Source organism: Phocoena sinus, chromosome 10 (genome assembly GCF_008692025.1).
Source record: "Phocoena sinus isolate mPhoSin1 chromosome 10, mPhoSin1.pri, whole genome shotgun sequence".
Taxonomy (NCBI): domain Eukaryota; kingdom Metazoa; phylum Chordata; class Mammalia; order Artiodactyla; family Phocoenidae; genus Phocoena; species Phocoena sinus.
In genome coordinates, this window is record NC_045772.1 from 90,551,687 (window position 1) to 90,577,334 (window position 25,648).

General features: G+C 40.5%; 1 protein-coding gene and 1 non-coding gene across 6 annotated transcripts in view; both read right to left on the bottom strand.

The window, feature by feature from the left end:
* DERA (deoxyribose-phosphate aldolase) overlaps positions 1 to 25,648 on the bottom strand; it is a 184,775-nt gene that overhangs the window by 124,012 nt on the left and 35,115 nt on the right. For all 5 annotated transcript variants that reach the window (XR_004351874.1, XM_032646385.1, XM_032646387.1 and 2 more), the window contains 4 exons: positions 17,760 to 17,857; positions 16,481 to 16,628; positions 12,885 to 12,980; positions 10,548 to 10,682 (listed from right to left, as the gene is read on the bottom strand). Coding sequence is in view for 4 of the 5 variants with exons in the window: in XM_032646385.1 (XP_032502276.1) it covers positions 10,548 to 10,682; positions 12,885 to 12,980; positions 16,481 to 16,628; positions 17,760 to 17,857 (477 nt within the window). In the remaining variant the exon portion in view is untranslated. The remainder of the gene's footprint in view (positions 1 to 10,547; positions 10,683 to 12,884; positions 12,981 to 16,480; positions 16,629 to 17,759; positions 17,858 to 25,648) is intronic.
* Positions 14,501 to 14,604, bottom strand: LOC116761463. The gene has a single exon (XR_004352029.1). It is a non-coding gene; the product is annotated as a U6 spliceosomal RNA (small nuclear RNA).

Genomic DNA, 25,648 nt, shown 5'->3' on the forward strand with positions numbered 1-25,648 from the left:
GATAGATAGATAGATAGATAGACAAACAGATGTATGCGTGTTTGTATGTGTATTGTATACATTCACATATTTTGTAGAGCGTTCCACTGAGAAGGCCTAGAAACAACAACCCTGTAGCAATGAGTACACCTGGCACCCAGATCTTGGTTTCTAAATGCCAGTCTTCAATAAAAGGAAGCAGAGCTCCTTGGGAAAATGGCTGATTCCAAGCTTGGGGCAGAGAAAGCTGAAAATAAGCCAGAAATATCTTGTATAAGAATTACAAGGAAGGTCTTAGAGAAAAATGGAAACATGTCAAAAGGACAGAGGAGCCAGTCTGAAGCAGCTGCCACTTCCCATATCTGGGACAATTTGAGTACCAAAATAAATAATGACAGTAATGGATTAAACCAACTGAGTAAAATAGGCATCCATGAGTTCTTACAGAGAGGAAGAAAGGGAGGGAGGAGAAAGTAATGCTAACTAGTAAGTACAGAAGAAATGATGGAATTAGAAAATCACCATTTGGCAACTATCGGAGTAATAACTGAAGAATTATCAATGAACACTAAAACAACTGAGTAAAAGTTAGATAAGGAACAGGATATTAACATAGTCTCAAAATATCTCCATTCATAATGGATGCTAATTACCTATTAAAATACAAAATACTTATTAATTTTACAACGGAGAAACTTGGCAGAAACCATATTAGCCAAGTAAAAAAGTAACATCATCAATAATGGGACAAATCAACATGTTGGGACTCCTGAAATAATGCACTGAGAAGAACAGAGCAAAAGTTCAGTGTTATTCCTATCAAAAATACCTAACTTGAATCTAATCATGAGGAAACATGCAACACACCCGAACTGAGGTACACTTTACAAAATAAAAGACCTCCATTCTTCAAACACAAGGAAAGACTGAGGACTATTCCAGATAGAAGAAGTCTAAAGAGACATGGAACAATGAATTTGGACCTAATTAAAACATTACTAGGATAATCTGCAAAACCTGAACGAAGTCTGTGGGTTTAATGGTGGTATGATAGTGCTAATTTCCGGACTTTGAGGGTGCACTGCGGCTTCGTATAAGAGCGTCCCTGTTTTTAGGAAATACACACTGAAGTATTTAATAGCAATGGATCAAGAGCTCTGCAACTTAATCTCAAATAATTCGAAGAAAAATTATATCTAAATCTCTATCAATCTATCTATCTATCTATTGATCTGCCTACACACAGAGAGAGGGAGGGAAGGCAAAAAGATAAACAGGGTAGAATTTTATAATTGGGGAATCTGAGTGAAGAGTAAACAGGAGTTTTGTGTACTATTTCTGTAACAAGTTTTAAATTATTCAAAAACAAAAGTTAAAAAGTTACAACAAATGCTGTTGTAATTTATTTAGCATCCAGGTATTTTTCTCATGGGAGGGCTTTTGAAACTATCAACCATTCTACTGTTTTGTAAAAAAAAAAAAATGCGTGATTATATGTGGCACATATTATTTTATAACCTGCTTTTTTTCCCTTTGATATATCATAGACATCTTTCCAAATTAATAAATACAGGTCTGTAGCACAATTTTTAATGGCTGTACAATTTTCCATCGCATGGTCGTAAATAATGTATTCAATCATCTTTCTATTATTGGATATTTAAGGTTTCAGATTTTTTGCTCTTATAAACAATACTTCAGCCAACACCCTTATAGTTAAGTCTTTGCATACGTCATGACATATTCCTTAGAGCATTTATTAATTTTTCTGCTCACATACTCATAGTACATATTCATTGTTAAAAATTCAAACATTACAGAAACAGAAAATTCTCCACTTAAAAAAAAAGAAAGAACAATTCTTTCACGTACCAGAAAAATAATAATTTGGAAGGCTATTATAAAAGATGGCTGACAAATGAAAATGGAATTCAAATACCACGACTGCAAATTAGTCAGAATAATGCAAAATTTAACAAAACACACACAGCAGAGAAGTGGCTGTCATAGTGATGTCACATTAAAAAACCTGATAATAAATGTTTTGACTTGTAACGAGCTTTTTCAGGAGTAGTGAGAGTGGGTATACGAGAAACCCAGGATGGATTACATTGTAGATGCTTAATCAATACAACGGCACAACCAGCAGAGGTGTGGTCTCCTGTCTGTCCCGTCTCATCCCTCCTACTGGTGTTACACTGAGGAAGAGAAACGGAGGTCAGAGCCTGACCTTCAGCTTGTCACTGCCAGTGGGAACAACAAGCGGGGCTGTGCTGGTGGAGTGGTCCCTGGTAGGACTCAGAGAACTCAGCCACTCTGGGAATGGCCTGTGTGCATGACGATGCTGATCCAAGGGGTGGAGGGGCTCACACTGCATCAGTTTTACACAGCATCCAAAACAGGGCGACCACCGGCTCTACCTTCTGCCTCCCCGTGTTAGCAGGAACTCTCATCTAAAGCATTCTACGTTTCTCTACCTAAAATTATCCTCTTTCTTTCCAGCTCCCACCTAAAAGGAAAACAGATTCCTAATTTTGTGGCTGCTGGCAACCTGTTAAGTTTTCTGGGAAAAGCACTGCTGTAGATATAGAAAACTATGTTAGTGAAGCTTTCATGTATAGGAATTATGAACTGAGTAAGAACCCAAGTGTTTAAAGACAATATCTTCTATCTAAAAGCCATGAAGTAGATTTCCCTTTACATTTCGTGCTATTCAAAGGCACTTAAAAAATAATTGTTAACGAACATATCTAAGCAATTATTTTTTGAGTACCGGAAAGATGTTCAACACTGCACATGAGTGGCCTGAAAATAACTCTTAAGATAATTATATGTACAGTCAAACACTTAATATAAAATTATACAGCAACCTTTTAATCTAAAAAAGCCACAAAATGTTCAAGAACAGTTTTCATCCACTAAGGCAACTAATTAATCTTGTAAGACTAAAAGAGATGAGCTAAAACACGAGGTAGTAAAATAACCTGCAAGAGATAAAACACACACATTTTTGTCAATAGTATTTGAAGTTCTGAAGAATCATAGCATCAAAAAAAATAATAATAAAATAAAAGCATACAGCTACCGTAAGTATCTCCAGACTTCTTCTTTTATAAACAACCCTCAAAACAGAAAGCACAGATTATGGGTTATGTGATTCCTCCCCAAAACGTGTCTATAGATTTAGAGATTGCTTTTCTCATAAGATACTATGATTAACAGTTCTCCAAAACAAAGAAAAATCCTAACTTCTTTTAAGAGATGTTCTTTCTACCACCCTTCTTTTGTAAAAATAAGCGAGTAAGAAAAATAAATTGCTGCCCAGAGTCAAGATTTTCAAGATCTTCTTGCATGCAACACAATGATAGACACTGTGGCTTTGGCTGGAATATTTCATTCTCTCACCCTAAAGCTCCTGAGAGTCATGAGACGCGTACTCCACAAACCAAATGTGGGAAAGCAAGTCAAAGCTGAAGGACTGAATGGGGTAAAAGAAGTACGTGAGGCTCTGGATACAGAAGACAAACAATATTTCCAGTTGCGATTCTGAACACACAATGCTGGAAAAATGTCACAGAAGTAGCCACCTCTGGAGTCATGTGTGCTGGTGCTCCAGTGTGGAGTGGGTTTCCAAAAACTAGCAAAGCCAGTTCTAGGTCCTAATAAGCTCAAGGTCCTGGAAGATTCTTGAATCTGATAGCATTTCCATGTCACTGGTAACGTATTAGGTGAATATATGCAGCAGACAGAGAGAGGTCATAAAAAAGTAAAAAATGAACACCTTTGTATATTTACAGAACATGGAATGCATTTAATTTTCAAAACCTGCTCAATAAGGTTTATAAGATGATGAACCTCTTCTGGTGAATTCTTTCTTCAAAGAACTGTTTATGGAACGCAACTGAGGTGTCAACTTCAATATCATCATTAAAAAATACCGTTATTACAAGTCCTTATCATTGGAATAATACACACAGACAATGAAAACACCAAATATAAAATCACAGGCCATTGTAGCTCTAAAAGACTGCAGAAGTCCTTACGCCTTATCCCCTCACTGGTAGCTTATTTAAATGGAGGCAAAGAGAAGTGAAGTATTTGCCCAAGGACTCAGTGTAAATTGGCAAAATTATAAATACTAAAACCCGTGTGAGTTCCTCATTAACTCAATGCATGTGCTGTGTCAATATTTCCCTTGACAACATACTAACCTCATCAGGAGGAAGAGCGGGAAGGAGAAGAAACCGCAGGTGGCAAGGAGGGATTCATGTGGGCCAAGCAACAGGATAACCAATTTATGCACATTATCTAATTTAATCCCTATTACGACCCCATGAAGTAGATACCGCTATTCCTATTTTACAGAGAAGGAACAGAAGGTACAGAGAAGTTAAGTAACTTGTCTAAGAGCAAATAGCTACTGACGATAGCACCAGGATTCCAACCAAGTTCTGTCTAATGCAAAGACCCTGCACAGACCAACTATTTCGGGTCTCCTAGAGTGACCCCCCCTTCTTCCTCCACAATGTATCCCTTCTGGGTATGTTCTGGGTCTGTGACTCCAATGACAGTTGACCCATCTGGCCAGCTAGGTACCCCCCCTCTCTCCCGGTACAGCACAGGAGAGCTGCTCTCTTCATCTCAGAGCAGTCTTCCCAGGGAGAGGAGAACCATCCGCCCAAGAGCACAGAAGTAGATGTCTCTCTGGCTAAACACACCATAGTAACACTGTTCCTTAAGCCTCCTGTTCACGGCTAACTGCAGAGCCAGGTTAAATAAATGGCAACATGTGGGAGATATGATTTGTACTAGTTAATCAATATGTAAATCCAGCAATGCTTCGATTACGCGGCACCTAAACTATGTAGAATCAAGAACTAGAAGCTTTGGGGGACTTCCCTGGCAGTCCAGTGGTTAAGATTCCACACTTCCAATGCAGGGGGCACAGGTGCAATCCTGGTCGGGGAATTAAGATCCCGCACGCCACTTGGCAAAAAAAAAAAGAAAAAAAAAAGAACCAGAAGTATATTAAAAACAAACAAACAAAAAAGATGCTCCAAGTTAGTACTTCTCCTTAGGACTATGGGATGGCAGGGGAAGAAGGGGTGGAATTAAAATCACCTAGAGTGATTTTCAGTGTAGATTCTTACTCCTCCCTTACATCCAACCCCCAATCCTGATATTACACATATTCAGGGGAATGTGCTAGATTCTGTGAGGAAGGGAGCTGGGGCAAGTAATCAGAAAACATCTGTCAGATAATTCTGAGAACCAGCAATACATTCCACACCCCATCCAGTTAAAACCACCGTCCGGAGCGATAAGTTAGATGGTGCACGTTGCTGTACCCAGATGGAAAGGAGTGAGGGAAGGACAGTATAATGAGCTGACAGTAAAAAGCCTAACAGCAAAGGACCAGGCACGACAACAATAACAAAGATGTTTAAATACAAAGGTATACAAAATCCAAAAACAAGCACAGCAGTCTGGACCATTAGCTATGGGGCAAGTCACCTTGGAGACTTCAGTAGCCCCTAAGAACGTCACTGTATTCCAGGATAATATACAGGCAAACCTCAAGAGATACTGCGGGGTCAGTTCCAAACCACCACAATAAACCAAATATCAGAATAAAGCGAGTCACATGAATCTTTCAGTTTCCCAGTGCATATAAATGTTATGCTTACGCTATACTTTAATGTACTAAATGTGCAATAGCATTATGTCTGAAAGAACAATGTACTTACCTTAATTAAAACATATTTTATTGCTAAGAAATGCTAACCACCATCTGAGCCTTCAGCAAGTCATAATCTTTTTGTAATGATAACATCAAAGATCACTGATCACAGATCACCATAATAAATATAATAATAATGGAAAAGTTTGAAATATTGAGCATTTCCAAAATGTGACAGAGATATGAAGTGAACAAATGCTGTTGGAAAAACGGTGCCTACAGACTTGCTTGACACGAGGTTACCCCGAACCTTCAATTTGCCAAAATCTGTGGCGTGCAACAGACAGAAGTGAAATAAAATGAGGTGCCTATAATCACTGATACAATAGTTCTGAATGATCTAGAAAAAACTGTATTTAATAGAAAGTGTAAATAAAGTCGGGGAAATGTAAATATTTTTTAATGCATTTCTTTCTAAAGTGGCTAAAACTCTGCTTTGGTCAAGATTCACTGAATTTGAATGTCTGCTTATGTGAAACTAATCGATGAAAAGCATCGTTTCATGGGGAATCATTCTGGTGGGGAAACGGAACACGGATTCCAGAGTTAGAGAGATGCGGGTTCCGTGCTCTGGAGGTTTGGTCCTCAGCACAGGGAACAGCCGAAATCAGTGAGGATAGGAGGTTTCCAAGGGAGAGTGTGCAGAGTCTGAGACGTTTGAGAGTTTGCTGGGACAGAACTTGAGTGATGACAGAAGAAGCGGAGGAGCTTCCAAACAAGACGCAGCAGTATTCAGAAACACGGAGGAAAACCTGAAGAAAGCAGGGTCACCAAAGCCATGACAAGAGAGTGTTTCCAGGAGGAAACGGTCCATTGTGTCAGCTGCTGCTGCAGGACAAAGCTAAACGACTGAAGAGTATCTCCCGGGCATAGCAAAATAACAGGGCATTGTTATCTTGGAAAGAACAGATTCAAGAGAAACAGGTACATACGGCTCTTTTAAGAATTTCAGCCACAAAGGGGAGAATGGAAAGGGAGACTCGGCTGGGGATGAGGAGGAATGGTGACATGTAGGCTTTTTTTTTTTTTTTTTACTGGATAAGAATGTTTGGATAGGGACTTCCCTGGTGGTGCAGTGGTTAAGAATCCGCCTGCCAATGCAGTGGACAAGGGTTCGAGCCCTGGACCGGGAAGATCCCACGTGCCGCAGAGTAACTAAGCCCGTGCGCCATAACTACTGAGCCTGCGCTCTAGAGCCAGCGAGCCGCAGCTACTGAGCCCGCGCTCCGCAACAAGAGAAGCCACCACAATGAGAAGCCCGCGCACCACAACGAAGCCGCGGAGCGGCTGGGCCCGTGAGCCATGGCCGCTCAGCCTGCACGTCCGGAGCCTGTGCTCCGCAACGGGAGAGGCAACAACGGTGAGGCCCGCGTACCGCAAAAAAAAAAAAAAAAAAAAAAAAAAAGGCCCAAGGCTGTGAAACTATGGGAGGAGGTGGGAGCCACAGCACAGCCCAGGGACTGGATTCAGGAGGAAGGAGAAGAGGAGCAGCAAGGGGAGTAGATCTGATGCAAGGACACCGAGAAGTTCCTGCGTAACAGATTCTATCTTTCCCGAGAAGCAGCAGGTAGGTTGTCTGCCAGTACTTAAGGAGCCTCAAGGTGGGTGGAAAAGTTAGAAGTTTGAGGGAGTAGATTTTAAATGGTCGTCAAGGAGAATCCAAGAAGAGGAATACGAGCCCTCTCCAGTCTCCCCTTTGAGTCCATAATCTAAACTATGGACCCTTGTGACCATGAGAAATGGTGAAGGTACACTCTGAATGGCCAGGTTTAGAAAACAAGATTCTTTCTTTTGTGCTTTAACCAGTGTCCTACACACCTCAGTGCACAGAGAAGAGGATCCTGGATTAGAAGGTGGAACAGCCTCACAGACGCTTCCATCAGCAAATTCCAAGAAATCAATGTTAGGCTCATATTTTAGTAAAGAGCTAATAATAAAACACGACACCAAAAAATACAATACGTAATCAAATTGAAAACTGAAATTAAGATAAAACACTGCAGTGAAAAAAGGCCTAAGACATTTGCAGTTTTCTAGTTAGAATTAAATTTCTAGTATTAAATGTTCCTTTTCAATTTGTTTTGGGTCAAGAGGTTATTAACACCATAAAAAGAGTTAATAGAAAAGTATGGTCTGGGACAAAGATGTGTTATTATATTTTGCATGAATGTCTGTTATTGGGAAATTATCAGTTCTTAAAAACAATCATTTCTAGTTCATTAAGGGAAAGGCAATTACATCAAATCTCATCTCCTATAGTATTTTATTTTCCAATTAGTAGTATTCTAGAGACAAGAGCACAAGTTATAATATAAACTATACTTCTATATCTGTAACTACTTAATAAAAGATAAAGGACATACAGTTTTTTATCCAAATAAATGACATAGAGTTTATTTCTAGATTTAAGTTATTATGCTGACTCATTTTTTTCTTACTCTAGGCCTTAAATCTTAACTGAAATCTATGACAAGGAACAGACAAGCAGAATTAATATATAGGGACAAGGGACATCTACTTAAAATAAGCCATTTAAGAATGATTGCAACTGCCCAAAGCACACATGAACTATAAGAAAAGGATCAAAAATCAAAAGCACAAAAAGATATTTGTGAACTGTCAAGAATTTAAACCTGGCAAGGCTTAAAAGATGTTGGTAAGTACAGATGGGAGCATCAGGCAATGGGAATGGCCTGACATTTGTTTTCCTAGATCCTTCAGAATTGCTGTGTGACTGGATTCTCCTTGAATACAGGGATGCTCCCAGGGGCTACTGGAATCTCTGAGATGACCTGCCTCATAGCTGTCCAGACAGCTGTGCCTTTTGACTTCATAAATCTTTTTATTTAAACACTGTTGTTATTGTTGCTTTGCCTCAACCTTTGCTGTGAGGCTTTTTATGATCACATCCTGTTTGGCTCACGCAGCCCACTCTCTTTCCCTGCCAACTCCTTTCCATTAAGGCACAGAAATGTGCACCATCTAACATATTAAGAATGTATGGGGGGGACTTCCCTGGAGGCACAGTGGTCGAGAATCTGCCTGCCAATGCAAGGGACACGGGTTTGAGCCCTGGTCCGGGAAGATCCCACATGCTGCAGAGCAACTAAGCCCATGTGCCACAACTAGCGAGCCTGCGCTCTAGAGCCCACGAGCCACAACTACTGAGCCCGTGTGCCACAACTACTGAAACCCGCTCACCTAGAGCCTGTGCTCTGCAACAAGAGAAGCCATCACAGTGAGAAGCTCGCACACCACAATGAAGAGTAGCCCCCGCTTGCAGCAACTAGAGAAAACCCGCATGCAGCAACAAAGACCCAGAGCAGCCAAAAATAAATAAATTAAAAAAAAAAAAAAGAATGTATGGGAATGTAGCTAATATTCCAAGCCAAAAGACTACCTTTTCCAGCTTCACTTGCAGCCAAGCCTAGCTATGGAACTCACTTAGGGCCAATGAGGTGTAAGCAAAGATGGTGTGTGAGATTTGGGGACACGACAAGCCCCTATTTCCTGTTGTCCGGGAGATGAACGTAAAAGCTGGAGCTTCAAAAGCCATCACAGACAATGGACTGCCCTTGAGTATGAGGACAGAAGCCACACTCTTTGGAAGTGGAAGATAAAAGTAGTCCAGGTCTCCAAGAACTTTGTATTTCACAACACCCCTGAAACACCTACTTCCCAACTTCATGTGAGAGAGTAAATCCTTGAGCATTTAAACCACTGACTGAATCTTTTCTTAATGGATAAACAATGGAATTATAATTTACAGAAGATGAGATAGATGGATTGATGGATAGAGTCATAGATATCTATGAGATATTGGCAAGACCAATAGGTAGGTTAAGAAAAAATACATTAAATATAGTCCTATTTTTAATTTTAATTTTTTCACTTTTTAAAAATTTTGATTTTAAACTTAACAGAAGGATGGGAGTTGCACGTGTGTATATGAAGAGAAAAAAGTTTGCAGAGTTGTGCACTGCAGTGTTATCAAGGGTTATTTGTAGAGGATGAGATTATGTAGAACATCCACTTCTTTATTACTGGTCAGAACTTTTGTTTTTAACAGTGAGAAGGTATAACCTTTGTAATTAGAATAAAATACGCCAATTATTTGATATTCACATATCTAAAGAGACAACACGTTATTCTGGCTTAATCCTATGACTGTGTTAAAAATTTTTACTTAAACTACTTGTTACAATGATTTTTCTGAAATACAGAATTGTACTTATTTTAGCTATCAACAATCTCTAAGTATACAAAATGCATTTAAGGCAGAGGTAAAATCAATTCCATCAAAAAAATAATAGCTTGTTACTGGAATGGGAAATACCCTATTGTAATTGACACGATAGTAAATCATGAATCTCGAAGGTGAATACGTAATAATACCCAGAGGAGCTACGTTCAAGAACAGGAGTAAAAACAGACTTAGCAGACTAATTAATAATCCCACATCCTCCAAACCCACAAAGATTAACATAAAAAAGGAAAGCTTCCTCCATCATATTAAAATAAACTCTGCATAAAAGACTTGCCTGGAGTGATTTTTGTATTGAGTAGCAAAACAGTAGAGAATAGAATAAAAGTTAATAATCCACTGCATGGAAATAACTAATCGCCTAAAGGGATCTAAAAAGTTCATGCAGGTGGGCAGGATGCGCAATCTTGGTCGAGTTTTCTCCTCAATTCACCCTCTGATCGAGGGACTTGTAATCTAGAACAGTGACTTCCACACCATGCTACCTCTTATCAGATCCTTGCCATGGGACTGACCAGGGAAGAACCAAGTCTCCCTCTTGGGTAAGGATGTGTGTGCACTTACCTTCCCACTGGCCTGTCAGCACCAAGGTCCTGTTAATTACCACGTCAATTTCTGAAGCTCCATCTTCCACAGCCAATCTGATCTCTTCTAATCGTGTTTTTAAATGAGTCTGCCCAGCTGGAAAGCCAGTGGCCACTAGTAGAGAAAGAAGAAAACAAAAAAAGAAAGGAAGGAAGGTAGTGAGGGAGGGAAAGAGGGAAGGAGGGAGAGAGGGAGGGAGGGAGAGAGGGAGGGAGGGAGACAAATTTCAATTGGTCAGTATCTCAACAAAGAATTTCAGACCAAAAAAATTAGCATTTAGACCAAAGCATGAATGACACTTCAGAACTTCATGCCTACCTTGCAAAGTGAAGCGTAAAGAAACTGAGTGCAATTTTATATAGTACTGACGTTAGGATAAATATTAGTACTATATCCTTTGGAAGACCTGAGATTAAGTTGCTACAGAGATGCTCATGGGAGTGCTTTAAGTAAATAGCAATTAAGAAGATATGTCATCGTCAAAGTGAAAGTCATAAGATAGTAGCTACAGCCCTGTCTTGATGGGCACTAGTTAATTCTGGATCCTACTCATGACCAAGTTGGCTATCACTGTCATGATTTACTCATTTACATTTAGAGCTGTTGTAACCAAACTGTAATATAGGTTCCTCCCACTGCCCATTTTAAAGTGAACAGCCAAGCAGATGAGAATAAACGGGAGATGTTGCACGATGGAAAAGCACCTAATTCGTCCACAAAACTGGGGCAGGGGTAAACTGGGAAGAGCAGGGCCACGCATAAATAAAAGGAAAATAAACACACAATGACACTTTGGAAAAAGTAGTAACATTTTTAACATGCTAATCATTAATTCCATTCCTGTGTCTAAAGATAACCTTTCATGTTTCCTTGATGTTATTAAATTCCTTGGGTCTGTTACCTTAGAGGAAAGCATGTTTACCTGTTGTATAAAGGAAAAGCTGAATTGACTGAGGCTAATGAAAAATGAAGGTTGGTAAAGGTGTAGCTAGCTAACAAATACTCTGGGAATCTTCACAAATAGGTTGTATATAAATACTGTATAGTCTGTTTCTTTTGATGTATCTCTAATAAAATAATGATTTTCTTAGCTTCCTTCTTTAAAGCACCAGGATATTCCTCTAATACTTTTTAAAAGGAGAATCTAATTTTATATGTATCTATCCATATGTAAATACACACACACACACATACAGGGAAGCTTTTAGTAAGACTTTTCCCTCCCTCATGCCTCGTTCTCCTACTCCATCTATCTTAAGTCAGTAATTTTTTTTTTTTTAATATTTATTTATTTGGCCGTGCCAGATCTTTGCTGCCTTGTGTTGCAGCATGTGGGATCTAGTTCCCTGACCAGGGATCGAACCTGGGCCCCCTGCACTGGGAGCGCAGATTCTTACGCACTGGACCACCAGGTAAGTCCCTACATCTATCTTAAGTCAAAAACTCTTGAACACACTCTCTTTTCTTTATCTTTCAGGCTTGGGGGTGGCTCTCATCATCTCCCACGCGGCCTGTGATGAGTCTAACTAACTCCATTTCACCCCTCTGCAATTTGTCCACTACCATCCCCTATCTTAACTACGTCATGAAGCGGATCATGGTATGTCTCTGCTTAACATCTTTTGGTATCTTCCCCGTCACCAAAATAAAACCCAGATGCCACGGCCTGGTATGGTTTCCCCATGGGATCTGACCCCAATCTACCTCTCCAGCTTCAACTCCCAAGCGCTGTCTTTGTCCTACTTTAGGATCCAACAATTAGAAACCCATTTCAGTTCCCTGAACTGTGCTTCTGCACCTTCACATGTGCTAGTTCCTCTGTCTAAAACGCCATTCCTTAGCTTATCAACTCTCTAAACTCTTCCTTAACCTTAAGACCCAATGCAGGGGTCTTAGTATCTCCTCTGTGAAGCATCCCCCTACCCAATGAGAGTCATCAACCTCTGCAGAATAAGTCACTACCCACTCGGGGTCACAACTGTACCTTCTGCATATCTTTATTGTTATATTTTACATATAAATAATAGTACATGTCCTGTGCTACAATTTTTTTTTAAACTTGACTATTCCCCCTAAACAGCTAAGTTTCCTTTAAGGACAGAGATACAGTTCTATATTCTTAGGAATTAATACATATAATGTCTGCTACTCAACAGGCAATTAATAAATACGAAAATAATAGATAAATACAGCCAATTAAATATATAAAACTAATTAAAATCATAGTATAAAACTACAGAGATACTACCCCAAAGTGTCTGAGTTGAAGAACGGGAAACATGTTGATTAAACGACAACAGAAGCCACAAATTTTACCTGATGCCACTGGGATATCACAGCCTGCAGCCTTTAGTGCTTTTACTGCATCACATACCCGGGCAGGATAAACACAAACGGCAGCTGTAGTAATGCCTATGAAGAAAGAAATCATAACAGCCTAGTTTATGTGAAGTTCAAGTCACACAATATGCTTTTAATTATTATTTATACTTCAACATTGGCAGAAATCAAAATGAGAGAAAAAATAATTCCCCTACGATGCTGCAACAAATTAAAAGGTTTTTACTTTCCACATTCCCTTCTGGCTCTTGACAACGTAGATCATTTTCTCATCATCACCGTAACGGAATAAAATATATGTATTTTTTAATTTTATTATATTTTTTACTTGAAGTATAGTTGACTTACAACGTTGTGCCCATCTCTGCTGCACAGCAAAGTGACTCAGTTATACACATCTAGACATTCTTTTTTTAATATTCTTTTCCATTATGGTTTATCACAGGATATTAAATATAGTTCCCTGTGTTATAAAGTAGGACCTTGTTGTTTATCCATCTTATATATAATAGTTTACATCTGTTAATCCCAAACTCCCAATCCTTCCCTCCCCCATCCCCTCCCCCTTGGCACCCACAAGTCTGTGCTCTATGTCTGTGAGTCTGTTTCTGTCTTGTAGATAGGTTCATCTGTGCCATATTTTAGATTCCACATATAAGTGATGTCACGTAATATTTGTCTTTCTAACTTAGAATGATAACCTCTAGCTGCATCCATGTTGCTGCAAATGGCATTATTTTGTTCTTTTTTATGGCGAGTAGTGTTCCATTGTGTATATATGTACCACATCTTCTTTATCCATTCATCTGTCAATGGACATTTTGGTTGTTTCCATGTTTTGGTTATTGTAAATAGTGCTGCTATGAACATAGGGATGCATGAACCTTTTTGAATTATAGTTTTGTCTGGGTATATGCCCAGGAGTGGGATTGCTGGATCATACAGTAATTCTATTTTTAGTTTTCTGAGGAACCTCCACACTGTTTTCCATAGTGGCTGCACCAACTTACATTCCCACCAACAGTGTAGGAGGGTTCCCTTTTCTCCACACTCTCTCTAGCATTTGTTATGTGTAGACTTTTTGAAGAAGGCCATTCTGACTGGTGTGAGGTGATAACCTCATTGTAGTTCTGATTTGCATTTCTCTAATAATTAGTGATGGTGTGCATCTTTTCATGTGCCTACTGGCCACCTGTATGTCTTCTTTGGAGAAATGTCTATTAAGGTCTTCTGCCCATTTTTCAATTGGGTTGTTTGTTTTTCTGTTGTTGAGTTATATGAGCTGTTTGTATATCTTGGAGATTAAGCCCTTGTCTGTTGCATCATTTGCAAATATTTTCTCTCATTCCAAAGCTTGTCTTTTTGTTTTTGTTTTTGTTGTTGTTGTTGTTTTTGTTTCTATGGTTTCTTTTGCTGTGCAAAAGCCTGCAAGTTTGATCAGGTCCCATTTGTCTATTTTTGTTTTTATTTCTATTTCCTTGGGAGACTGCCCTAAGAAAACATTGGTACAATTTATGTCAGAGAATATTTTGCCTATGCTCTCTTCTAGGAGTTTTATGGTGCCATGTTCTATGTTTAACTCTTTTTTTAAAAAAAATATGCAACGCTTCACGAATTGGCGTGTCATCCTTGCACAGGGGCCATCCTAATCTCTGTATCGTTCCAATTTTAGTATATGTGCTGCCAAAGCAAGCACTGGAATAAAATACTTTTGATACATTGTTCTTGGAGGTTAACATAGTGCCATTTGTAAAAAAATTCCTAAATAGTAAACTTGGTGGCTTTGATCCAATGAAACTGTTTTATTTCATGCAGATAATAAAATCCAGGTTTTTACAGCATTCAAACAGGACAGCAGATGAAGAAAAATGTAAGTGAACCTTACAGGGTAGTACAGGCAGACCCTGGAGATAGTGTGGGTTCAGTTCCAGACTACCGCAATAAAGCGAATATCGCAATAAAGTGAGTCACGGGAATTTTTTGGTTTCCTAGTGCATATAAAAGTTACGTTTATACTATACTGTAGTCTATTAACTGTGAAATAGCATTATGTCTAAAACAAGTACATACCTTAATTCAAAAATATTTTATTGCTAAAAAATGCCGAAGAATTACAATGGTAACATCAAACATCACTGATCACAGATCACCATAACAAATATAACAATGATGAAAAAGTCTGAGGGGCTTCCCTGGTGGCACAGTGGTTGGGAGTCCACCTGCCGATGCAGGGGACACGGGTTCGTGCCCCGGTCCGGGAAGATCCCACATGCCGCGGAGCGGCTGGGCCCGTGGGCCGTGGCCACTGAGCCTGCGCGTCCGGAGCCTGTGCTCCGCAACAGGAGAGGCCACAGCAGTGAGAGGCCCGCGTACCGCAAAAAAAAAAAAAAGAGTCTGAAATACTGCAAGAATTATCAAAATGTGACAGAGACATGAAGTGAGCAAATGCAGTTGGAAAAACAGCGCCGATAAACTTGCTCAACGCAGGGCTGCCATAAACCTTCAATTTGTAAAACACATAGTATCTGCAAAGTGCAATAAAACAAGTTACACCTGTTTAGCAAAATGACATTTACCTAATTCTATTCCCTCTTTTGCAGAAAATAATAAAATCTGGATCTGAAGCCCTCATTTTGAGCAATAAGATCTTAAATTGAAAAATCAAATAGCCACCCTAAAACAATTAACATAAGACTCATATAAAGCTGTTGCTTTTAAGTGGTATAAATGGTAGGTGTTTTACTGTCAACTCAAAAGAAAAATACTACTTTTCAAAAGCTGTAGGTTTGTTTAGGTCTATAAGTTATCCACAAACTATTTGGGATAAAATACCTGCATTGGGCCAATGCAGCATCTCTAGCTGCATTCATTATAGACAGGCACCTGGGAACCATGAAGGATCCCTTCATGGTTTAGATCTGATTCCTAAAACAAGCCCATTGAGTAACAACACACATTGTCCTGGAAATACCACTTCGCCTTCCAGGTCTCAAGTTTCCTCACTTAGAAACAAGGGCATCGACTCTTAAAATCTCCTTCATTTCTAAAATGTTAAGGTTCTAAACTTACGGCAACTTTAGAAAGTCTTTTCTTTCATGTATACGAAGAGAGTGAGTGTAACTTTTTTTCAAAAGATCTAACCTAATATACAAGCTTGCAATATATCCCATTTGTATTTTATTCTCAAAAGCATTTCATTTACTCACAGAAAATACTTTATGTATGAGGTGTGATTATTAAGTAATGAGACTGGCTTTTTCATATGTGGCTAGGGAATCAGAATCAGTATTTGAGAGTCACTAGATAGAAAACTTCCAAAACTGAAGAACTAGAAAGAAAAATAAACTCAATACTTGCAACTTTAATCCATGATGGGAAAGAACTGACCTAAAAATGAGACTCAGATTCTTCCTCTGCTGTTTCTCAGAGAAGAATCTCAATTATTTCTCTATGTACACAATTCTATCATGGATTTTATTGCTACCATCATTTTAACAGCTGAATCTTAAGTCCTCTTAGATTTAGTAACTGTTATTGTAAAAACGGTAAACACCAGACAGACTACACATTACCTTTATCGTGCATATTTAAAGCTTTTAAGAGATCTTCCCGGATTGGATACTTGGCTTTATAACAGAGCCTTTGAATGTTGGAAGATGTGTCATCGCCTGAAAGTGTAGTAAGATCTATAAAGGTAACAGCTTTCAGGAGCCAAGCAGCCTGGTTTGAAGAAAAGTTAAAAACAAGGTTTAAAAAAATAATTAATCTCCAACCCAGTTAGTTAGTAAAGAACCATTAGGCACATATGGGTGCTAAAATCTCTTGTCTATGCTGTTCTAAGGCATATGTTCTGATATATGCTCAAGAGTGACCAAAAAGATGAAGGTTACATAGAATAAAATAAAAGGGGAGAAAAGAGCTTATAAATGTTTTTTCTCCCATAGGTAACCCAAATTGAAATCCCTAATAGATCAAGTCTCCCCACATGTGACTTTTCCATTTCATTCACAAGGAGCCTCAGAGGGCCACCCGCTAGGGGAGAACTTGGGAACAAGAGTTTCTATCGTACATTTTACCTCCAGCCTGGGGTCTGGAATGAGACACTGTAAAAAGAGTCTCCATCTTCTTTGTTTTTTGGTTTTTTTTTCAATTTAATCCAATTATAATTTTTAAACCATATTCATATTTCACAACTCATTCTGACGAATTCCTTTTACCTTTTCAATCAGATTATTTCTAAGGATGAGCAAAATGTGACCTGTCATCCTAAAGGATTCCATCACGTGTGAAATCAACTCTGAATTCCTTTTAGTCCTGAGATGCATACATAGCACATCTTTCGTTGGTACACACTGAAGAATATGCTGACCACAAGTACTCTATGAAACATCATTTTTCGAATTTTGAAAAATGATTTAGGAAAATTAATTAGTATGGTAAACGTGATGGTCAAAGAAGGTCAACTCATACCTCAGGGCCTCAACAGCGGACACACCAGGTTTAGGTGTTACGGTTTTAAAATTAAAATAGAAGCCAACCAAAGAAGGTATGTCTAAGAAACTGAATAAATACACTGACAAAATATGCCATTTAATTCACTCATGAATAAAGATGCCTCAAATTCATTTGTGGCTTTGCCACTCAAGAGTGATAAGATTTTTAACTTGTTTGGATAAATGTGTTATCTTTCTCCAACCCATCATCATCATATATGAATTATTAAAATAAGTCATGGACAGCTGCAATCTTTTAAGTTTAGATGCATCTTGAGCAAAATTCAATCTCGTGGCCTTGAGGGAAGAGACCAGGGCTGTAAACTACAGGGAGAGAATTCTCAAGAAGAACCCTTACTTGCCACTCCTTTTTCACGGGTCTGCGGGCCTGGATTTGTTCTGCACGCCTCAGAACTGCCGGTTGATTCACTTGTATTTTGGAGATCCAGCTAAGGTCTAAAGGCAAAAGAACAACACTTTAAAAGTTTTATTAAACATATTCACCTGCTTTTACATGGTCCTTGAAAGGACAGACTTATCACCAAGTAGCAAAGCTCTTTTAAGCCTTATATTTCTTTTTTGCTGAACTACAAATAACTAACCTCGTTGAAGGAAGTCCAGCCATGAAAAGGCCTACTTGGTGTAAAATCAAGTACATTTGGAACTAGGAGAACCTGTACTGATTCATTACACAGATATGTCTAACAACGGAGGAAAATGTGCTACTCATGCCACGGGCCTCACTTCTGCCAGCAGAGACTTATTTGTGAGTGTCCAGTACAGGAGAATGAATGGTTAATAAACACATACGTGAATTAATATTGGGGGTTAAAGGAATCCTTGCTGATAAAATTAATAACTACTAGATGCTGATAGGATACAGCCCATTCTTTCCTCAAAGGAGAATTTTTCAAAGTGTATTAGAAATTAGTGCACTGGGGCTTCCCTGGTGGCGCAGTGGTTAAGAATCCACCTGCCAAGGCAGGGGACATGGGTTCGAACCCTGGTCCGGGAAGATCCCACATGCCGCGGAGCAACTAAGCCCATGTGCCACAACTACTGAGCCTGCGCTCTAAAGCCCGTGAGCCACAGCTACTGAAGCCCGCGCGCCTGGAGCCCGTGCTCCGCAACAAGAGTAGCCACCGTAATGAAAAGTCCGAACACAGCAACGAAGAGTAGTCCCGGCTCGCTGCAACTATAGAAAGCCTGCTCACAACAACAGACCCAACTCAGCCAAAAATAAATAAATAAATAAATTTATTTAAAAATAAAAAGAAATTAATGCACTGACATAACAAAAGTCAGAAGAGGGAAAAGAAAAAACAAGCTGTTCTAAATTCCGGGAAACATCTCTGTTCTTCTGTTTTGAAATGCTCTCTCCTACCTGTATTCCACCCTCCATCCTCTTCTGGTTGACTGTAATTTCTATTTTAAACCCAGCCTAAATGTTAGCTTTTGTGAAACCACTGCCTGCTCCCCAGATAGAACTAACATTTGGGTAGACCTCTACTACAGAGCTAGAACTAACATTTGGGTAGACCTCTACTACAGAGCCTGTATTTCATCAAGGAGTCGTAAAATTGTCTCTTGTACTTATGACAATGTGAGCCATGATCGTATCCGTCTTTGCGTGTCTAACACCAAACATAGTGTCTGGTGCATGTGCATTTCAACTTCACCCAGACACTCTATAACAAAAGTGGCCTCCTCATAGTAAACTGGACACACACCCATTTATCTTCTATAACTAAACTCATTTCTGTATCTCTCTAGCAACCTCACGTTCCTGAAGAATCATCTTAAAAGAGCCTTAAAAGACTGCTGTGGGGGGCTTCCCTGGTGGCATAGTGATTAAGAATCCGCCTGCCAATGCAGGGGACACAGGTTCGAGCGCTGGTCTAGGAAGATCCCACATGCCGTACAGCAACTAAGCCCGTGCGCCACAACTACTGAGCCCGCGCTCTAGAGCCCATGAGCCACAGCTACTGAAGACCGCCTGCCTAGAGCTCGTGCTCCGCAACAAGAGAAGCCACTGCAATGAGAAGCCCGCGCACCGCAGCAAAGACCCAATGCAGCCAAAAATAAATAAATAATTTATTTAAAAAAAGAAAAAAAAAAAAACTGCTGTGGGAAAGGTGATTCATTAGACATGACATGTAATTCATGTCACAATTACACAATTCTTTATAACGTGATGGAGAAAACTGCTGAATGCATACTGTACTATGGAACAACACATATCATAATAGTAATAAAGTATTTGCATCCACCTCAAAGATAAGACCACCAAGAAAACCAGTTTCTACAAAAGATATTCTCTCATTTTCATTCAATTCTTCTTATCAATATTAACGGTATAGAAATTCCAAATTAGAGTCTGAGTGATTAATAATGATATTCTTGTATCACTGAAGAATGGGAGTTCCCCGGTGGTCTAGTGGTTAGGATTCCCAGCTTTCACTGCCATGGCCCAGGTTCAATCCCTGGTCAAGGAACTGAGATCCCACAAGCTGTGCAGTGTGGCCAAAAAAAAAAAAAGAATTTTAAAAATTAAAAATAAAATAAATAAATATCACTGAAGAAGGAACAAAGTTTGAGCGCTTTTTTTTCTGGTTAAATTATTCTGTTAGTCAAAATCTTGTAACAAAACAGATTTTTAATGTTTCAATCCATCTGCTCCTTGAAGACACTGTATGTTTTCCAGCTTGTCTGCTGACCCAGCTTCACAGAGGAAATGGGAGTCTACGGTCAGGGACATGAAATCTGCCTCTTCTTCTCCACCCAAAGACTGGTTTGGGTCTAGGTAGAGCCCAAGAGAGTCAGACCAGGCAGACATGCTAGACTCATCCCAATTTATCTAAGACCTGTAACAAGCCCTCTCTACCCAAAGGCTGGAGAGGCTTTTTTTTAAAAAAAAACTACTAATAATGGGGCTTCCCTGGTGGCGCAGTGGTTGAGAGTCCGCCTGCCAATGCAGGCGACACGGGTTCGCGCCCCGGTCCGGGAAGATCCCACGTGCCACGGAGCGGCTGGGCCCGTGAGCCATGGCCGCTGAGCCTGCGCGTCCGGAGCGTGTTGCTCCGCAATGGGAGAGGCCACAACAGTGAGAGGCCCGCGTACCGCAAAAAACAAACAAACAAACAAAAAACACTACTAATAATGGTGATTAGGTTCCTGGTAAAGATTGTTTCCCTGCCAACAGTCAAAATTACAGAAGTAAGGAGTGGCGTGAAATACAAGTGTGACCGCCAAGCCACTGCTGACAGCGGCCAAAAGAGGGAAGCCTAGGCGGTAGGGCAAGGCTTTGAGGGGTGGTCCTTAATCAGTCACATGACACCTCCTAGAAGCTCCCCTCCCCACCCCCAGGCCCTGCTGCAGGAGAGAGGTCTCAGGCCATCTCCGGACTCTTCACCATCAGGCTCCATCCTCCCTCACGTGCCATTTTCTCCCTCTCCACCCCGCCTAACCCTGAGGCACAGCCTTCCTAAACTCCTGGGAGCTCACTGACACATCACATCGTGTTCTGTCTCTGGACCTGTGTGTGCTGTTTGCTCCCTCCGCATGCCCTCCGTTATCCTGACAGTTCATTTGCCACCTTCTCTGTGAACCTTCCCTGAACTACACAGGTTGAGCTATTCCTTTGCTTCTTTGTGCTTCCATGCTTTCAATACTTACAGTCCATCTTTTTAGTGCCTTCTGAATGGCACTGATTTGTCCAGATGTTCATATTCCCAACAGATTTTTAAAACTCCAAGCAAGGTACCTGACGCACGGGTGGCATTCAAGAAATAAACTAAGGGTTCCCAAAGACCAGAAATGATCTGGGCGATGTCTTTCCAAATTGCTGCTTTTTTTTTTACTGCTTACTTTTCCCCCCAGCCTGGCTGAGGTATAGTTGACAAATAAAAATAGTAAATATTTAAGGTGTATGTCCTGATAAATGTACACACTGTGAAATAATCACCACAGTCGAGCTAATTAACATTATCTATTGCTTCACACATTTTCTGTATCCTTTTTTCTTTTTGTTTTTTATGTATGCTGAGAACATTTAAGATCTACTCTTAGCAAATTTAAAGTATACAACAGAGCACTGTTAACTACAGTCACACTGCTATACAAAAGATCTCCAGGAACTCCTCATCTTGTATAATGAAACTCTGTACCCCAATTGCTTCTAATTAAAGGCTTTTGGATCTCCACAAGAGAAGTTGGGACAGAGACAGGAATGTAATACCTGAGGACATTCCCCTTAAAAACTAATTTTTAGTACAACTCACCAAAGGTTAGAACCCACGAGGCCTGCTCTCACACGTTTCAGACACCACTTGACAGAGAGGTCCCTGCAAACCATCTCTGGGAGAATGGAACAGGATTACTTCTCCCACAGTATCACGGCTAAAAATATCTTTAGTGGTCATAAAATCATCCAGCCCCATAGTTAATCCAGCCACAGAATTTGCCTCCATGATCTCCCATGGTAATGAATTATATAAGTGACTATCCCATTTTATTAGCACTTAATTTGCTACTCCTTAATTTCATCAAATAACCCTGTTCTCCTATAATGGGGTCTGGGGAAAAGAAAGGACTGACTGGCCTTTGTTATGTCCTTCACCATTTTTAATATTTTATTTGAGTACCCTTTAGCGTCTTTTTTTCCAGGAGAAGTGATTCTAAGGCACACAATCTCATCAGGATCATAGAAGCTTCTCTTACGGGGCCAGGAGGGGTTTCGAGTACACGGGCCTTTGGGGAGAACAGACGCGAAGCCACAATTGGAAGGTGATGATACTCCTTTCCGAAAACTCTCCCGAGAAGAAAATCCCAGTGTTCCTCTTAGTATGCCATTTTGGCGGCTTTCAGGCCCTCCTTTCAGTTATAAATTTGTTCTCAAATACTCCTCTCACAATTTTTTATGATTCTTATTTTTCCTATTTAAGTCTCAGTGGGGACAGAGATCATTTTCCCTGCAAATGTACTTCATAGCCTTTCCATCACCTCCATTTGTCTGCAGGGACATTCCTGTACTTCTGTACAATATTCCTAAAACGTGTAATACCAATGACAACTCCACGAACGGAGGTTTATGTTGTATTTTGATTTCACCTTTGTTCTCAAAGGAGAAAAATCAATTGTGATAATTCATTAGAGACTTGCCCAAATTTGGAAAAGAAAAACTAAACTTCCTGTGTTTTTACTTCTCATTCTTTCTGGGTTTTTACATTTAATTGTACCATCCAAATTTCTGCCTTAGTGTTGTCTCCAGTCATTTCTTCATATGCACTTGTGCAGTACATTTTTTTTTATTAATTTTTATTGGAGTATGGTTGCTTTACAAAGTTGTGTTAGCCTCCACTGCACAAACACAATGAATCAGCCATACACATACAGATATCGACCTCCCTTTTGGACTTCCCTCCCGTTTAGGTTACCACAGTGCATGAGGTAGAGTTCCCTGTGCTATACAGTACGTTCCCATCAGTTGTCTATTTTATACATAGTATCAATAATGTATATGTGTCAATCCCAGTCTCCCAATTCCTCCCACCCCACCCCTTTCTTGTGCAGTACATTTTTAATCCCAGAGTCTATTACTGAGAACCCCTTCCTACTGTAGGCACCCAGATGTCTATTATTTCTGTGTTGTTTATTTTCAATTCTAATTTGCAACTTCCCAGGAATCAGTTACAAGTGCCTAGCACAGAAATAGGTGCTCAATAAACCCCTTGCATCACAGGAAATTTATCTTTTACCTCAGGCACTGAAACTGGTGAAGTATCAACTTCATCATGTCTAGTCTTTCAAACTTAGCCCTGGTTATCTTTGTTAAAAAAAAAAAAAAAAAAAAAGGAGCCCTGAAGGTCAATATATGCCCGATCCAGCCAAGCTAAGAAGATATTCAGTTTACATAAGTGAGGAGACTCAGCCTTGCCCAGGTCCTAAGCCATAAAGATACAAGATAGAGACTGTGCTGGGAGCCTCATCCTTTCCAGCAGGTGGGGTCTGGAATGAGTCTTCTTCCCAAGGTCTAGTCTAGCATCCAGTAAACCCTGGGTGAGCCCTCCAGGCATCCATGTCCCCACTGGGCATTAGCCAACTCTAGATTCTAACATTCTACTGTGTAAGCACAGTCCTTAGAATCCAGACGGACAGTCCAGAAACTAAAACAGCAGCAACCTAGCAGCATATATGGCCACAGCCCACAAAGCCCTGCTACTATGATATCTCCCCACAGCACCTCTGCTCCTAAATCTCTAAGTCCCGACCCACATACATTTACCAGCCAGACCATTCTTCAGGTTACCAACCCAAGCCCAGGTGAGTGATGAGTTTACTACACCCTCTGAAATACTTCTGTTAGACCGCTGGCACCAAGTTGAAGGCCAGCTTGATCTGCCGATTGGTTTCCTCTGCACCAGTCTTGTCTATCCTCTGCTTACACTCCTCTTCCATCAGGCGGTCTTGCATCCCCAGCTACACGGGTTATGCCGCTCTCTCAGAATACCTCATCAGAGCAGAAGGTAGTTCGGGTTCACGTGACAAGGTGTGTGCACACCTGCACCGGGCTTTGCACAGCAGTGCCACATCAGGATTTTAAAGCTTCCTCACTTTCTTTTTATCCTTCATCCCTCCTTGAGACATCAGCCATTTCTCAACTATTGCTGCTCTTTGGTAATCAGCTGCCTACTTCTGTCAATCATACTCCTCGATTCATTAGCTACTGTCAGCAGGTGACTCTGGACACTGAAAGGAGAACCCAACCGTTTACTGTGGCACCTAAAACACTGTTTGCTCCAGTCCTCAGTTGGCTATTTCAGCTCCACTTGTTCCCAGGATGCCCATAATCACTTGGTTATCAGCCTCAAAAGCTTAGCAGCAGTTGGTGGCTGCAGTTATGCAGCTAGACGAGCATAAATCCTTGGTGGAACGAAGTGCCCACGTGCAAGTCCTACAGCCTCTCCACTTAGCGTTTCCTCAGTACAGGCACTGTGCTAAACGGTGTGAGGAACGCAGTGGCAGTAAATAGGTTGTTCCTCTCCTGAAAAAGCTTGGGGAGGAAAGGAAGTGAATAATACAAAATGTAAGTCCACACATGAGAGCAAAAAGCAATGCTTTCAACCAGCGGCTCCCAACTGATCCCACAGGTTCCATCAGTTAGGAATCTTTCAGTTGAAAAATGATGAAAACTGACTTTGTTGACTGAAACAAAAAGGGAAGGATATTACGAACTCAGATAATGGAGAAGAGAAGAACAAGATCAGAAAACAGACAGGAACCAAAGAGAGCCAAAAGCTGGAAGAATAATGCCAGCGTTTAAGAGCAACAGTCTGGCCAAGATGCCACGAGCAGCTGCTGCCGGACACCACTGCCATCTTGAACTCACTCGGGGCCCCAAGTCCATATAAACACATCCGGTACTTGACCCATGCGTGACTGCGGGGCCCGGTAGGAGAGGAAAGATCTACTCCTTCCTCTGTAGCAGACCCAACCGAGTCTACATACTAGGAGATCTCCCAACAATAAGAGGATGTGAGTTGGTTGTTGAAGAGCAGAAAAGGATAAATGTCTATGACAATGATCAATAAGTTCGGGACATGCTAGATGGGAAAGCTTTTCCTGGAGATGCAGAAGGTACAGTAGCTTATTAAACTCTACGAGAAAGCCCACATTTAAGAAACCTCTGGAATTTTCTTTAATCCAGCACTTCTCAAACTTGACCACTAAATGATTTTTCCCTATAACATACTTACCACACTGGCTGGACAATAAGGCAAGTTCAGATGAAGGGTAGCTTAGAGTAGGCTCATCCAGTTGGCCAGAAAAAAACCCTTCATGGATAAGCAGAGATTTGAAATTGGCCCTGAAGTATGGCCCTCAACCTGGAGGCATTTTTGGTTGTCACAGCTTCGGGTGGGAAACTGCCGCTTGCATCTAGTGAGCAGAGGCCAGAAGTGCTGGTAAACTTCCTACAATGCACAGGACTGATGGTACCACCTTCCACAATAAAGAATTATCTGAGCCCAAGTGTCAATAATGCCAAGGTTGAGAAACCCTGCCCGAGTGATGGGCAGGCTTCACGAAAAATATAGAGGAAGTACAAGAGGTTTGCGGGTAACAGGAATATCAGGAACAAATGCAGGTTGGCTCTATTTGATTGACAGTGGCTTACCTGTAAGGCTCCTTAAGTACCAGGCTAAGGAGTCTAGATCTGTGCTAGCCCATCAGTAGCCACTGGCCACATGC